General features: G+C 41.3%; 1 protein-coding gene and 1 gene segment (V, D, J or C); both read left to right on the top strand.

The window, feature by feature from the left end:
* The window catches only part of LOC311284461 (Ig kappa chain V-III region MOPC 63-like), a 945,935-nt gene that overhangs the window by 747,871 nt on the left and 184,005 nt on the right, over positions 1-14,059 (top strand).
* The window catches only part of LOC311284125 (myosin phosphatase Rho interacting protein), a 53,367-nt gene that overhangs the window by 31,478 nt on the left and 7,830 nt on the right, over positions 1-14,059 (top strand). For 8 of the 9 annotated variants that reach the window (XM_084398984.1, XM_084398981.1, XM_084398983.1 and 5 more), the window contains 12 exons: positions 1,085-1,194; positions 1,610-1,648; positions 3,982-4,720; positions 4,914-5,030; positions 5,800-9,501; positions 10,504-10,651; positions 10,754-10,859; positions 11,509-11,668; positions 12,182-12,289; positions 12,371-12,457; positions 12,571-12,736; positions 13,773-13,849. In XM_084398984.1, the coding sequence (XP_084255110.1) occupies positions 1,085-1,194; positions 1,610-1,648; positions 3,982-4,720; positions 4,914-5,030; positions 5,800-9,501; positions 10,504-10,651; positions 10,754-10,859; positions 11,509-11,668; positions 12,182-12,289; positions 12,371-12,457; positions 12,571-12,736; positions 13,773-13,849 (5,559 nt within the window). The remainder of the gene's footprint in view (positions 1-1,084; positions 1,195-1,609; positions 1,649-3,981; positions 4,721-4,913; positions 5,031-5,799; positions 9,502-10,503; positions 10,652-10,753; positions 10,860-11,508; positions 11,669-12,181; positions 12,290-12,370; positions 12,458-12,570; positions 12,737-13,772; positions 13,850-14,059) is intronic. The other variant, XM_084398979.1, reaches the window with a different exon arrangement.

Genomic DNA, 14,059 nt, shown 5'->3' with positions numbered 1-14,059 from the left:
AGACGTTTGTCTAATGCTCTTTTTTTTTCCTTCACACTCCCCCACAAAAATGGGCAGAAAAACTACAGATATAATGATAAAGTTTTAATTTATAAATGTTTAATTTACATGCTCCTGTGTTTTATTAATAAAGCTGTTGAGATGTACTTGATATTGTGTTGTTCGTCTAGTTGGCGAATGATAGGTTCCTTGGTGCTGTTTTTAAAGTTATTTTAGAGACGTCAGATATAGCAGAAAGCGTTGGCCGCCTCTGTGTACAGACGTACAGCGGGGCGTCAGTGTCAAGAAATGAATAACAACTGTAAATATAACTTCAGCCTGCTATCTTTATGCCTTGGATGGAGAATGCCACGGATAAACTAACGTAATACTAAACTCCCATCTTAAACTCTCCTCTTGCCGTCTGATCTGTCAGATTCTAGTTGTCACTAGATGTATATCATAAACTTTTATTCCAGTATGTGATTGGACCATTTCTTGTGGTATAATCTTGTTACTGAGAGAAAGATGCCGGACTGTGACATGTTTTGTGAATCTGCAAGGTTCCCACAGTCGTGGAAAAATGGAAATGTCAAGGAATTTTAAAATTGTGATATCTAGGCCTATAAAAAATATATATTTGCTCAGATAATATTTCCTATAATTAATATAAATTTTATAGCCTATGCTCTGCTCTGAAATATTTATTTATATTTATAATATTATAATATAAATATAATAATTTACATTTTATTATATTTCATTGGATCTGAAATATTTAGAGCTGAAAAAATAGCCAAGAAATTCTTATTTATTTGAGAGTGGTAAAAAAAAAGTACAAGATAACCTTTGAATTATTGTTAAGTAAACTTGTTAACCTTTTTTTATTTTATTTTTTAATAAAATAAAATCATTCAGTAATCGTTCAGTAATCATGACTGGAGAAGTCTTGTAAAAGTTATAGAAACTCATTGGATTTACAATATATTCTGTGGCGCTTGTAGTCGAATTGAACAGCAATGTCAGAAGTGAACAGAAATAGTCTGTTTTAGTTCAGCTGTCATACATCAGATCAGTCGACTCAGTGTCCTTGTCTTCCTCTCAGAGTAAAGAAGGGGCGTTCACACTGTCTGCCATGACCTCTGGGATACGTAGAAACTGGATCCAGGCCATTCTGAAGAACATGCGGCCCACCGTCGCTCCTGATGTCACACGGTGAGCTTCCACATCATGTTTAGTTTGAAAAGTATGGAAAAAGAAAAAGAACATCAAACATTTACAAATTAGACTTCCCTCTGTAACTTAATTAGGAAAATCTATACTATAAAGGTGAAGTGTGTCATTTCTGCACCTGTGTTCACCTGTGCCTGGCATAACAACACTGGCTCAACCAATGCCGTGAGTTCGGCAGACAGTAATGCAGAAATTACAAACTTAACCTGAAGATACACACCCTTATATAAACAGTACATGCTTTCCGGAAAGCATTTGAGCTTTGGAAAGATGTCAACTTCCATTTTTCCTCTTGAGATTTCCTCAAAAACTTGATTATTTTTGTTTTCTTCTGTTCCTAACTTACCTGTATAATTTATTTTCTTGTGTTTTTCCTGCTCCGTTTATCTGACCACAGGAAAAATGTGTCTCTGAAACTTTCAGTTCTTATGCCCAGGTTGGCATTTCCTGTTCTTATTCAAACCTGTGTGTGTATTTGTGGCCGCTGTTGTGTCAGCTGAGTTTAGCGATTGTGTTTCGTCATGTTACGTTAGTAATTCCTGTTCCCTTTTTGCTTCTGTCGTTTGCCTGTTTGCTATGTTTATAATGGGGCTGTTAATTTAACATGTTCATTTAGTACACTTAATTGTATTACAAACAGAATGGAAAGAGATAAATGAAATTGAAGAGCCTTCACAAATGTATGCTTAGTTAATTTGGAGAGTTACATCGCTGCTGTGTGTGTGTGTGTGTGTGTGTGTGTGTGTGTGGCCAGATTATTTATCATAGTAGTGTTACATTTATTTAAATTCCAGCTGTTTCACACCACGTTAACCAGTCGCAACATGATAAAGTGATACGTGTGAAATCCTGTCTGACCGAAGGACATTTTGTCAGCTGCACATTGGATAGACCTAGAACCTAAACCTTTTCATTATGGACAGACAATTTAAAATAAAATCATATAAAGACACACATTAGAAAAAACATGTCTGCTTAGGGCATGGTGGTGTTCTGTGTAATTTCTAAAGGATATTAGAAATTAGGTAGACGTGCAACAGAAGACCTAAACAGCTCATTTAATTATAAATCTAATCCATATGGGACATTTACCAAAGCTGAAGTCATCACAATACAGAATTTAATTATCAGTTATGAATTATTGGATGATAATTCTTATTTTAGGCCTGTTAAAAATATCCAATAATTATATCAACAAAAAAAAAATCTTTAAATAATTTATTTAATGCATTAAAACCAAATGTAATAGATTTTTGAAAGGAAAATATTTTTAATACTTAAATATATTTACAAGCATATTTCAGCTTCATCTATTGACAGTTTTTGTTGAAGATACTGGTAAACAGGGTGGCAGGTACAGCACAATTTATGTTTACACCTCGTCAGTCTCCCATTTCTTGTTGTGATGTTACATCACCGCATTCTTTGAAGGAGATGAAAAATAGCATTGCATCAGTGCCCACTTTTAGAACACACCCTGCAGCGCGCACAGACACACACGAGTGTTTACCGACATGTTTGACAGTGGTTGAATGCCATGCAGTGATCAAATGGTTTTCCTCACCCTACTAACCATTAATCAAACCATCCTGTCTTCAGTGGTTTGGGTGTGTGTGTGTGTGTGTGTGTGTGTGTGTGTGTGTGTGTGTGTGTGTGTTTTAGACAGCTGTAGTCTCTTTGTTAACACTGTGCATGTTTCACAACACATTTTCATCTTGGTATAGAGGGTATGCGTGTGACGTCACCATCGGCTGGAGTGACTGCGGTTACGCCCACTGAGTGGCAAAAATACTGAGTGGCAGCATTGGTTTTCAGCGTGAATGCCACGAAGAACACCCAAAACACATCTAAAATGGGAAAGAGCTTTGAGATTGACTTTACAAACAGATTTGACAAGAAATCTGAGGTATATTTTTACAGACTGCCGAAAGCTACAGAAAACAGAAGCAAATGGATCAATGCAATTCATAGAAACAATTGGACTCCAGGCAGTGAAAGGTGTCAATATGCTGAATTTTGCCGTAAAATCATACCCTATATATTGTATTGTTATATATTGGTTTGACAACTCATCAATTAAATATTTACCGTCGTATATTCTGCATAATTGGATGTAAAAAAAAAAAAAAAAAACACTGACAAAAAAGTTTTAGGGCTATCTATCTATCTATCTATCTATCTATCTATCTATCTATCTATCTATCTATCTATCTATCTATCTATCTATCTATCTATCTATCTATCTATCTATCTATCTATAACATTGATATACTGTAAGTGATCACCGGATTTAGGCCTACCTATATTGTATTTATATAAAGCATTCAAAGACAAATTTGCTTTATGTATTTCCTCCTGCGTCGAAATCAGGCACATATACTGTGAATGTCAGGAACCACGATTCCTGGCTGCATTTCAGTGGATTTTTGGTAAGTTTTAAGGAACACTATATCAAGTCCAACCTTTCATTTAAACCATTAAATCCAGTCACACAGCAGCTCTTTTGCCACTCAGTCTGACTGAGGGGTGCGTGTTCTGGCGGGAAAGTGACGTCAATGCATACCCTCTATAATTATGTCCACAATTAGGGAATGATTCTGCGTGTTTTCGGTAACCTTTCAGATTGACCCACAATGCCATATGCAACAGTTTTTTGTGAAAAAACTAATATTTAGGGAGTGGCAGTGATGCTTACCTAAGCAAGCACCAATAATAATTCAAATACTTATACTGTATAGTGTATTGATTCAGTATCTTCTCTTGTCACAGTTCCCTTCCAGAAGAGCGAACCAGATCAAATGTGGAGCAAAACTTCATCCAACCCCCTCCTAATTCTTCGCAACTCCCGAACAGCTCTGTAGTTGAAGCTAAAAAGTCAAATGAGGTCATCACAGACTCCGCGCCTCCTCCCGAGCAAAAGAGTCGAGTCAACAAGCGAGAGGGACGCTCTAAAACATTTGACTGGTCCGAGTTCCGCCCAGGACAAGAAAACGAGAGCGGACAACCCTCAATGAAGAGGGCAGACACTTCAGTCACTATCTCATCTTCACCCTCCTCCTCCACCTCCTCTACTGCCTCCTCCCCCATCTCTAGCTCCTCCTCTCATCAGACGTCGTCCTCCATTACTACCACCAGCCATACTGACAAGTTGCCACAGCGAGATGAAGAAGTGGTGCAGGAATATGTGCACCACCATCAGACCACACCGACACCAGGTGCAGTCAATGCATCAGAGCTCTCGTCAAAGCTCCCCCATAAAGTGCCACAGGAACAAGGAAAAATGGATGTGGACCAACTCAGGGACACGCAGGAGGTTGATGGTCACCGAGCGGCCCGCAGAAACTCTAATGTCCAAGTGGAAATTGAGCAGAGGTGGCAGCAGGTAGAAACAACGCCCCTCAGAGAGGAAAAGCAGGTACCGATCGCTGGCAGCTCCCCTAACACCTCAAATACACCTGTTGGAGAAAGAGTCATTCCACAAGAGATGACCACCATCCTGGAAAAGGAGGTAAGAACCATCAGTATTTATTTCTTGCCTCATTTTCCATCATAAAATGATGAGTATGTGCAGGTGCCGACTACTTGTGTGCTTATGTTATGTACTTAGGTTTTTTTTATTGCATTCAGATCAGTTCTGAACATTGTGTAATTTCCTCATTCAAAACTGATTGGTTTCCACTGATGTACGCTGATGTTCACAGTTGGGTCAGGCACAAAGGGAGCTAGCCAGACTCCAGCAGCAGAACAGTGTCTTACAGGAGCAACTTCAGGATGCGCGTGGGAGAGAGCAGAACGCCCGGGAAGGATATGTGCTACAGGTACCCAAACAGAACTGAACCTAGCCAGAAAAGACACAGAAATCAAAATCTTCTGTAGTTTTTTGTGGCTCTTTCTTTTTTGATTTCAATACTAATATAATTTTGGGTGTTAATGAAACTCTCAGCATGAGTGGTGCTAACTGATCTGCAATGTCTTTCTTTCCCTGGGCTCTGACTGGGTTTTGGTTAAAACTCTTGTAACCAAACTACAAGTTTTCTGAAGATAACAAGTGTGAACATCTGGCAAGCTTTCAGCTGTGCTTTTCTGTTTTTTGTTTGTTGTTGTCTCATTCATCTCTTGTCATCCTTTGCATAATTTGCATGGTGTTATCATTCCTCTGTTCTTCATTTTCCTTTAGTTGCTGTTTTATAATCTGGTGTAGTGTTACTCCCATCTGTTTCTTCCTTCATCTCTTAAGTTTCCTCTTGTATTTTTTTCTGTACAGTGTCATTTTTATTATCCACAGAGACACAGTTGCATTTCATAGTTGCATTCTGTAGTTCCACGGCCTCTTTAGATCATTTATTTCACTTTTTTAATTGTGTTGTTCACATTTTTCCCTCATTGTTGAGCACCATTTTCTCCATCTTTGATGTTATCTTGAAAAAGCACAGTGGAAAGCTTGAGTAAGTATGTAACTTCGGAAATTGAACTCCAAACGTTCCTGGGTTCCCAGCCACAGCCTAGAAGACGTTGAGCATCATGTATGTGGCCATAAAAGAGAAGTCTTCCTGTTACTAATTGTACTTTCCTCTTAATCTCTTAAAGAGTGACACAACCGCTGCAAAGCCTTCGTCTGATGCAGCGTCTACCCCTGTTCACCGAGCACCATGGCAGCGCCTCAGCAAACTGAACCAGGATCTAAAGTCCGAGCTGGATTCCCAGCGTCGGAAGCAAGATAAGTCCAGTCAACAAGTTAGCAGCTTGAGGCGTAGCTACAGTGAAGCAAAAGATATCATAGGACACCATGAGGCAGAGATTGATGCCTTGGAGGAAAAGCTAACGGCTGCCATGGCGGAGATTGTCGTGAGCGAGGAGGCTGTGGCACGAATGCGTAGCGAGTTGAAAATTGAACGGGTTCGCTGTCAAGAACGTGAGGAAGAATGGGTCCGAAATGAGGTGACATTGCGGTCACAGCTGCGAGAGAGCGAGGAACGCCTACGTCAAGTTGAAGCCAGTTTGCTAGAAAAGAGCCAGGAGTTGAGGCAGCTCGAACAGCAGCAAGCTTTGCAGAAAGACCAGCACAGAGACGTGCAGAGGTTACAGGAGAGACTCTCTGAGGCCACTGGGCGTCTGATTTCCATTGAGGAAGCTCAGACTATGAGAGAGGAGCGGGAGAGAAAAGAGCAGCGGAGCCTGGAGGAGAAACATGAGCGGGAGCGACAGGGACTGACCTGGAGGTTGTCAGAATCCGAAGAAAGGAGGCGTGAAGTAGAAGAGCAACTGCAAGAGGCACAAGAACAAGTGGAGGCGCTGCTGAGAGGGAGTGGTGGGATGCAAACTATGGGACTCAGGGATGAAGTACATCGTCTTCAGCAGGAGTTGGAGGTGCAGACGGATATGGTGGAAATGTTGCGGGAGAGTGTGAGGAGGCTGGAGGAGGAACGTGACCAGCTTACTTGCCGCTGTCAAGAACTCCTCAATCAGATTTCCGAGGCTGACCGAGAGGTTGGAAAGCAACAGGCATGTTTAACGACGGTGGAAACAGACTATCACTCCCTTGAGAGCTCGTACGAGCGTGTCTCGGAAGAATTTGCTAGGATAAGTCAAGTGTTACGAGAGAAGGAAGAGGAGGTGAAGCAGACAAAGGAAATGTATGAGCAGCTAATCAGACAGAAGGAGCAGGACTTGAGCGAGGCCCTAATAAAGATGGCTGCCTTAGGCAGTAGTCTAGAAGAAACAGAAGTTTGCTTGCAGCAAAAAGAGGAACTTCTTTCTAAAATGGAGCATGACTATCCAGGACTGGTAGAGTCCCGAAGAGCAGAACAGGAGCTACAGGCAAAACTGGTGGTTGCCGAGGATCGAATTGCTGAGCTGGAGGAACACCTCAATGCCCTGCGACTTGGATATGCAGATCTCAGAATGCGACGTTGCCGCTCCCAGGAAGACATGCTTGAGGGTTTGAAAGATATGCAACATAATGTTTCCTCATCCTCAAGTCTCTCCCAACTTCCTATTGCAAGAAGTAGCTCAGAGACGGAAATGTCCTTGGTAAAGCGGCAGAGGATTCGCTTTTCCACCATCCAGTGCCATTCCTATCAGCAGTCCCAGGGAGCAGACAGATTTCAAATGGAAAACACGTCTTTGGATCTGACACAAGATCTGAGCCTAGACCACGTGCATGACCTGAGCCTGACCCAAGATATCAGTGTAGCCAGTGACAGTTCATTCCAGCAGTGCAGAGATCCAGAGAAGTTCATCTCCATTATACATGCTCTGGAAACCAAACTATTGGCCACAGAGGAGAAGCTCAGACACCTCACTGAAAAGATACGGGACCAGCCTGATCTTTCAGCAATGCAGGAACATCTGAGCACCAGAGCAACCATGGAGGACTGCACGACTAAAACCTGTGATGAATTACCAATGGATGAATCCAGTCAGAAATCCCTCAAGACTTTTGGTGAGCAAGACACTGATGAATATGAGAAGGCATTGGCACTGGTAGAGTCTTGCACAGAAAAAGTCAGAGAAATTCTTAGCAATCAGAAAGAGACCAGTTCTACTGAATCTCTCATTTGTACCCTTGCAGAAGTAGAGAAACTGCTGGTTTGTGCCACCACATACCTGAGGAAGGGCAGCACATTTTATGAGTCGTGCCAGACCTTTGATGCACCAGATGTGCAATCAAGTAAGGAAAGTATAAAACAGTTTGCCAGAACATTATCCTTTGAGGCTGAAGTTCTGGAGAGGATGGGGTTCTCTCTGCAGGACCTGAACTCTGATATTATGTCGGCCCTAAACTCCATTCACAAGGATGCTGAAAACATCAAGAAGGACTGCGATGGCTGTCTCTCAATTGTTTATGCTGATATACTTACAAGAAAACTTATGCTGGAGACCATGTTCTTGGCAGAGGTGGACAAGCTGGAGATGGGTAAACTAACAAATAGTGCTTTTTCACAGGATGCCATCAAGAATGCCTGCATTAGTGCCGAGCTTGCCTATTCACTCCAGAATCTAACAATGAATTTTCAGGAAAAATTTGATGAGCTTCAAAAGGACTTGGTCAAAGCAAATGAAACTTTAAAACAAAGAGACATGGCTCTGAAAGATGCTGTTAGTGCATCAAAGCATGCTCAAATTGAGAGCATGCCCCAAAGCAATACTGATCATCTTGCTGATGTCACTCCTCCTGAACTTGCTCCCTACATGGAGCAGATTGAGATGGAGGAAGCTCAAAGTTTAGCAGCAGAGATTGTCCGCAGACACTTAGCCATCGGCACGCTATCCCATAGTGCAGAATCAGAATCACATCTGCAAACAGGCTGGGAAAATCTCATTGCTGAGCTCAAGAAGCAAGCAAACGCCCTCCGTAATCTCTCTCAGGAAATTGAGAGGGTCTGCGAGGAAGGGGAAACAAATTCACTTTCCGGACTTGCGAATGCCATCCAAATGAGCTCATGGCGCAGCGACTCCAGCTCGGTTTGCATGCGAGAGGCCTTGATGCAGGTGCAGGTCACGTATGTTGCTTGCAGGTTGCGAGCAGGTCACACGAGGGAACTTTCTCTTTGCCAGGAGACTAGCCGCAACATGGCAGTGCTCGTCCAAGAACACGCTGAGAGTGTTGCAGCCATCCAAAGGCATTACCAGAGCTGCGTGGAGAAAGAGCATCTGAGCTTCACTGACACTATAAGTTCCTTGCAGGAGGAGAATGACATGCTACGAGGGGAACTATCCTATAAGCTCAGGGAGCTGCAGGAGCAACGGCAGAACCTAACCCAGCTGGAAGAGGAGTTTCTTAGGGAGAAAGAGGAGCTGAAGAGCAGGCATGCAGAAGAGATGGGAAGGGCCGAGCAGGAGCAGACAACCAGAGAGCTCGACTTAATGGAGTGTGCCGCAAACAACCAACACAGAGTGGAGACCCTGCTGCTTGAAATGGAAAATGCTGAGTTGAGGCACAAAGAGCAGATCCGGAAACTTGAGCAGGAATTTCAGGGTAAGGTCCAGGAACTAGAACACACCAACAGAGACGAGCTCCACAAGCTACAAGAATGCTACAGCCAGACCATCTGCTCACTGGAGGAGAGGAACGAGAAAGTGGAGAACAAAGCTGAGGACGACGCATGTCCCATGGAGGAAGGGGATGGATCTGATCAGGTAACGTGCAGGGATTCAGAGTCCCTGCTCCGAGTCCGGGAGCTGGAAATGCAGTTGAGCCGCATGAGAGAGGAGCTGGAACAGAAACCACTGGATGGAGATCTGACCAGTCTGAGGGAGAAGTACCAACGAGACTTGGACAGTCTGAAGGTTTAACCTTTCACCTTTCAAATTTAATGTTACACCCATCCACTGCCATGGCGCCATGTTTTTAGTTTGTTGCTGTTAATTTGGGTTGCAGTGGTTTTAGCTGATAGTCGTTTTGGGAATATATTGCATTTGTTTATACAAGTTTTAGAAACAGAAATTTCAAATCAACACAGTTATGTTTTATATATATATCATTTATGATATATGGCCTCTTGGAATTTTGAAAATAACTGCAACCCTGTAGCCTCATAACCATGATGCTTTCCTTTGTTTCAATGCTGTAGTGCACATTAGCTGCACTGGGAGTTTTGAGCACACACAATGACCATGATTGACACCTATCACAAATTACTCTTTACTTTTACTGTGCTCAGACGTGCTTTTACTGTGTTCAAAACACCTTGTGTTTTAGTGTTCAAAACACCTTGTGTTTTTAGTGTTAGCATTGTTGTCTACTGTGTTAGTGTGAGAGTTTGACTGCATGAATTCGCTCTAGTCAATCAATCATGCTGATTTGCTTTCATTCCTCTGTGCTATCTGTCATCTCTCATCACAAGAGCAAATGTTTAAATGATGAACAAGATGAATCCAGCCATCCCCTTTGATAGCACCCAACCCTGTTTGTAACTTCTGTTTGCTTCTGTAGAGAGTAGGGCTGGGTAAAGATTGGTTTTCTGATTTAAGATCTGTCATCTGCATAATTTGAAATCCCAAGACTGATCATTTAATGTATGCCTTGTCAATTGAATGCATTGCAAAATTCTTCAAAGACTCCAAATTGACCATTAAAGTGTCAAATACATGAAAAATGGGCTTTGCTGAGTAAATTTTATAGACGTTTTATCCACCATCAAGCCACCAAGATGGTGTACCAAAAAAAAAAAATGTAGCAAAACCATAAAGACAATAGATACCCAGCCCTAGTAGAGAGCCTGCTAGGGTAGATAGATAGTGTTTGGTGTTTGTTTGTGTTTGTGATCTGATGTTGTTTGTGGAACTCAGGCGACATGCGAGCGTGGATTTGTAGCAATGGAGGAGACACACCAGAAGGTGATAGAGGACATCCAGAGACACCATCAGCGGGAGATCCGGAAACTTCTAGAGGAGAAAGAAAGACTGTTGGAGGAGGAAACAAATGCCACTATTGCTGGTAATAAAAGTGCCACTGTATATAAAATACACCAATTTTTCATTGACAATGAAGTACTTCCAGTTTGAGTTGAAGCATCACAGTAGATTGTTTTGTGTGCAGCGATTGAGGCCATGAAAAACGCTCATCGCGAAGAACTGGAGAAAACGCAACGATCGCAGATGAGCAGTGGGAGCGCAGACATCCAGGAGCTGCGCAGACAGTACGAGTAAGACCCCAAACATCACTACATCTGCACAAATCACTCTTGTTCTGGTTTACCGTTGTCACTAAAGCCCCTTTCACACAGCGCATTGATCCCGGGAAATTGCCGTAAAATTGCTAGAGTGCCTTCTGTGTGAACGCAAACACGTCCCGGGATTGATGCCGGGATAGGGACCTTGTAACATTGCGGGGATTAGTCCCGGAACGTGCCCTGTGTGAACAAAAACCAGGACCAATGCCGTAAGGGATGTGTCGTAGTGATGCCATCGCACGGGCCTTTCTACAACCTAGAAACCACAGCATACGGGGAACGAGCCACTCGGCAAACCCAGTGGCGCTACTGGGGAGTATGGACTCGTCTTCGTGTAGAAATGACGAAGAGTTATCAGCAGAACTGACATCTGACAGGAGTTATCACATCCTGACGTCACGTGTCTTTACGGGATGTGTGTGAACGCACTCACAGATTCCGGAAAATCACTGGCAGTGTGAATGAACCAAAATCAAACGATCCCGGGACACATTATCCGTGTATTTTCCGGAATCTCTGTGTGAAAGGGGCTTAAGAAGATTTACATTTATTCATTAATGCTTTTAACCAAGCAAATTTTTGGAAGTTTTGATGTGTGTTTATTTACATTGTGTCCATGCAGAGAGGAGTTGCAGTCTATCCATCGCGAGCTGGAGGTTTTGTCTGAGCAATATTCTCAGAAGTGTTTGGAAAACGCGCATTTGGCTCAAGCGCTGGAAGCAGAGAGACAGGCGCTGGGGCAGTGCCAGCGAGAGAACCAGAAACTGCATATACACAACCAGGTCAACCAGTACTTTCTGAAAACTCTCTGAAAACAGCCTGATAAAGAGACTAAAACTGTCTTATAAAAAATGTATAAAGTTTATTTAAATAATTGTTTTTAAGGTTTGTAAATTATAGATAATCTTTATTTATGGCAAGACAACCCATGCGAATAGGATACAAATTACAACTAATAGAAATCACCATAAATAAGGCAAATGTTATATGAACAAACTCTTCAGAATATAGAAGTGGAGATTTCTAACTCATTTTGACTCAAAAATCTTACTCATTTTGAGAAAACGGCCTTCAAAGATATGTATTGTAATTGAAATCTACAACAAAATAGATCAAATAAAGTGTGATAAAATAAAAACCCTTAAAAGTGTAGTTTGGATGTGTGTTTTTTCACTTATCTAAAGCCAAATAACCTATGCCTGGCCACATTTTTGCCTGTATTCACTTGCAAAGTCAATAAAGTTCCCCACCATGATATAAACATAAACTTGTGTGTGTGTGTGTGTGTGTTACAGGAACTGAATCATCGTCTGAATGAGGAGATCACCAGAATGCACTCCTGCATCAGTGGAGACAAATTGACTTCCTCTCTGACACAAGGCAAAGACATCTATGAACTGGAGGTACAGCACAAACCCTGTCATCTGAATTTTCATCAATTAAAGGTGTCATGCACTAATCATCTAAATGTTGTTTTGCTGCAGGTTTTGCTGCGAGTGAAGGAGTCAGAGATCCAGTACCTCAAACAGGAAATAAACTCTCTCAAAGACGAGCTGCACACGGCACTTCGAGTAATATGCACACACACACACATGAGTTGTGTTTCTCAGTGCATGCGTTTCTCTTTAACAGCTCTCCGAACACATGCTAGCGCGTTCTGATGTGTCGTTCATATGTGTTGCAGGATAAGAAGTATGCCTCAGATAAGTACAAGGACATTTACACGGAGCTGAGTATCGTGAAGGCTAAAGCTGACTGTGACATTAACAAGCTGAGGGAGAAACTTTTGGCTGCTACAGAAGCTCTTGGGGAATTAGACGCTGAAGGAAGTGGCGTTACTGCTGGATACGGTGAGACATTTTAAAGGGATCATCGGATGCAAAATTCACTTTTATATGGTGTTTGCATATAAATGTGCGATATTGTGTGGACAACCATCATACATTGAAAAAAATCCATTCACTTTTTTTTTTTTTGTCTAAACACTCTCAATAATCAGGCCGTTTTGATTTTCTGAGCACCATGATGTCATATTGCTCATGCTCCGCCCACGACCACTGACGGACTTTCCCATATTAGCATATTTCTAACCTCAGCCATTCGAGCAGTTGCTCATTATCATTTAAAGAGACATGCACCGATACAGGTCGCTGTGAACAGAGCTGTTTTTGCGGAGGTAGAAAGGGTGTTGTTTTACACAACCACTGAGGAGTTTTAACCAAAGTATGTTACAAACTTTACATGAAGACCCTAAAGAATCATGCTAACTTGTGGATAATGGGCATCCGATGACCCCTTTAAGGATTAGTTAACACAAAAATGGCAACTCTGTCATCATTTACTCCGCTTCATGGCGTTTCAAATCCACATGATTTGGTTTCTTCCGTAGTGCACCAAATTATTTGAAGGATAAAAAAGCATCATAGAAGTACTAGTAATTAACCCATATAGATTTTTCAGTGACTGATGCTGATATTCATAACTAAAGTTTAATTAATTAAAAAATGTCAGTTTAATTATAGCAATTAAGAAGTGCACATATACACTGAACTTAAACGATATATTATTATTATTATTTTTAAATATATAAAATAAGTATTATAATCATTTTACTACATTTTTACTTTACTTTTTTACTTTACTTACTCAAAATGCACCTAAAATATTTGAAAACAGAAATGTAGATGTAAATCATGTCGATTCTGTTATTGATAAAAAACAGTGTTAATATCAGTTATTGGCTGATGCGGAGGATTTCATATTAGATCGTCTCAGATCATTCCCAAACTCCGGCCACATTATTACAATAAGAGTGTGAACAAACACTAAACATTTTACTGTGTCTGTGTATATGTATGAGCTGAAGTGTATTTGTGTTCGATACAGACATTATGAAGTCAAAGAGTAACCCAGATTTCCTGAAGAAAGAGAAATCCAGACAGATGCGTGGGGTCAGGTCAAAGGTGAGAGTTCAGAGAGAGAGAGAGTGAGAGAGTGTGTGTGTGTGTCTGTCTGTGTCATAAATATTCTTGTCAGCCATTGACAACTCTGAATGTATTGATATTCCTGTACATTTATGTGGAATTTTGTTGTTTGTTTATGTGCTGTCACTTGATTAAAAATAAAAATTGATATAGAAAAATACAAAAATTGATACAAAAAATCAATATATA

Source organism: Rutilus rutilus (assembly GCF_951802725.1).
Source record: "Rutilus rutilus genome assembly, chromosome: 24".
Taxonomy (NCBI): Eukaryota; Metazoa; Chordata; class Actinopteri; order Cypriniformes; family Leuciscidae; genus Rutilus; species Rutilus rutilus.
Note: the sequence above shows the minus strand (reverse complement) of the source record. Positions and strands in the feature narration are given on the sequence as shown.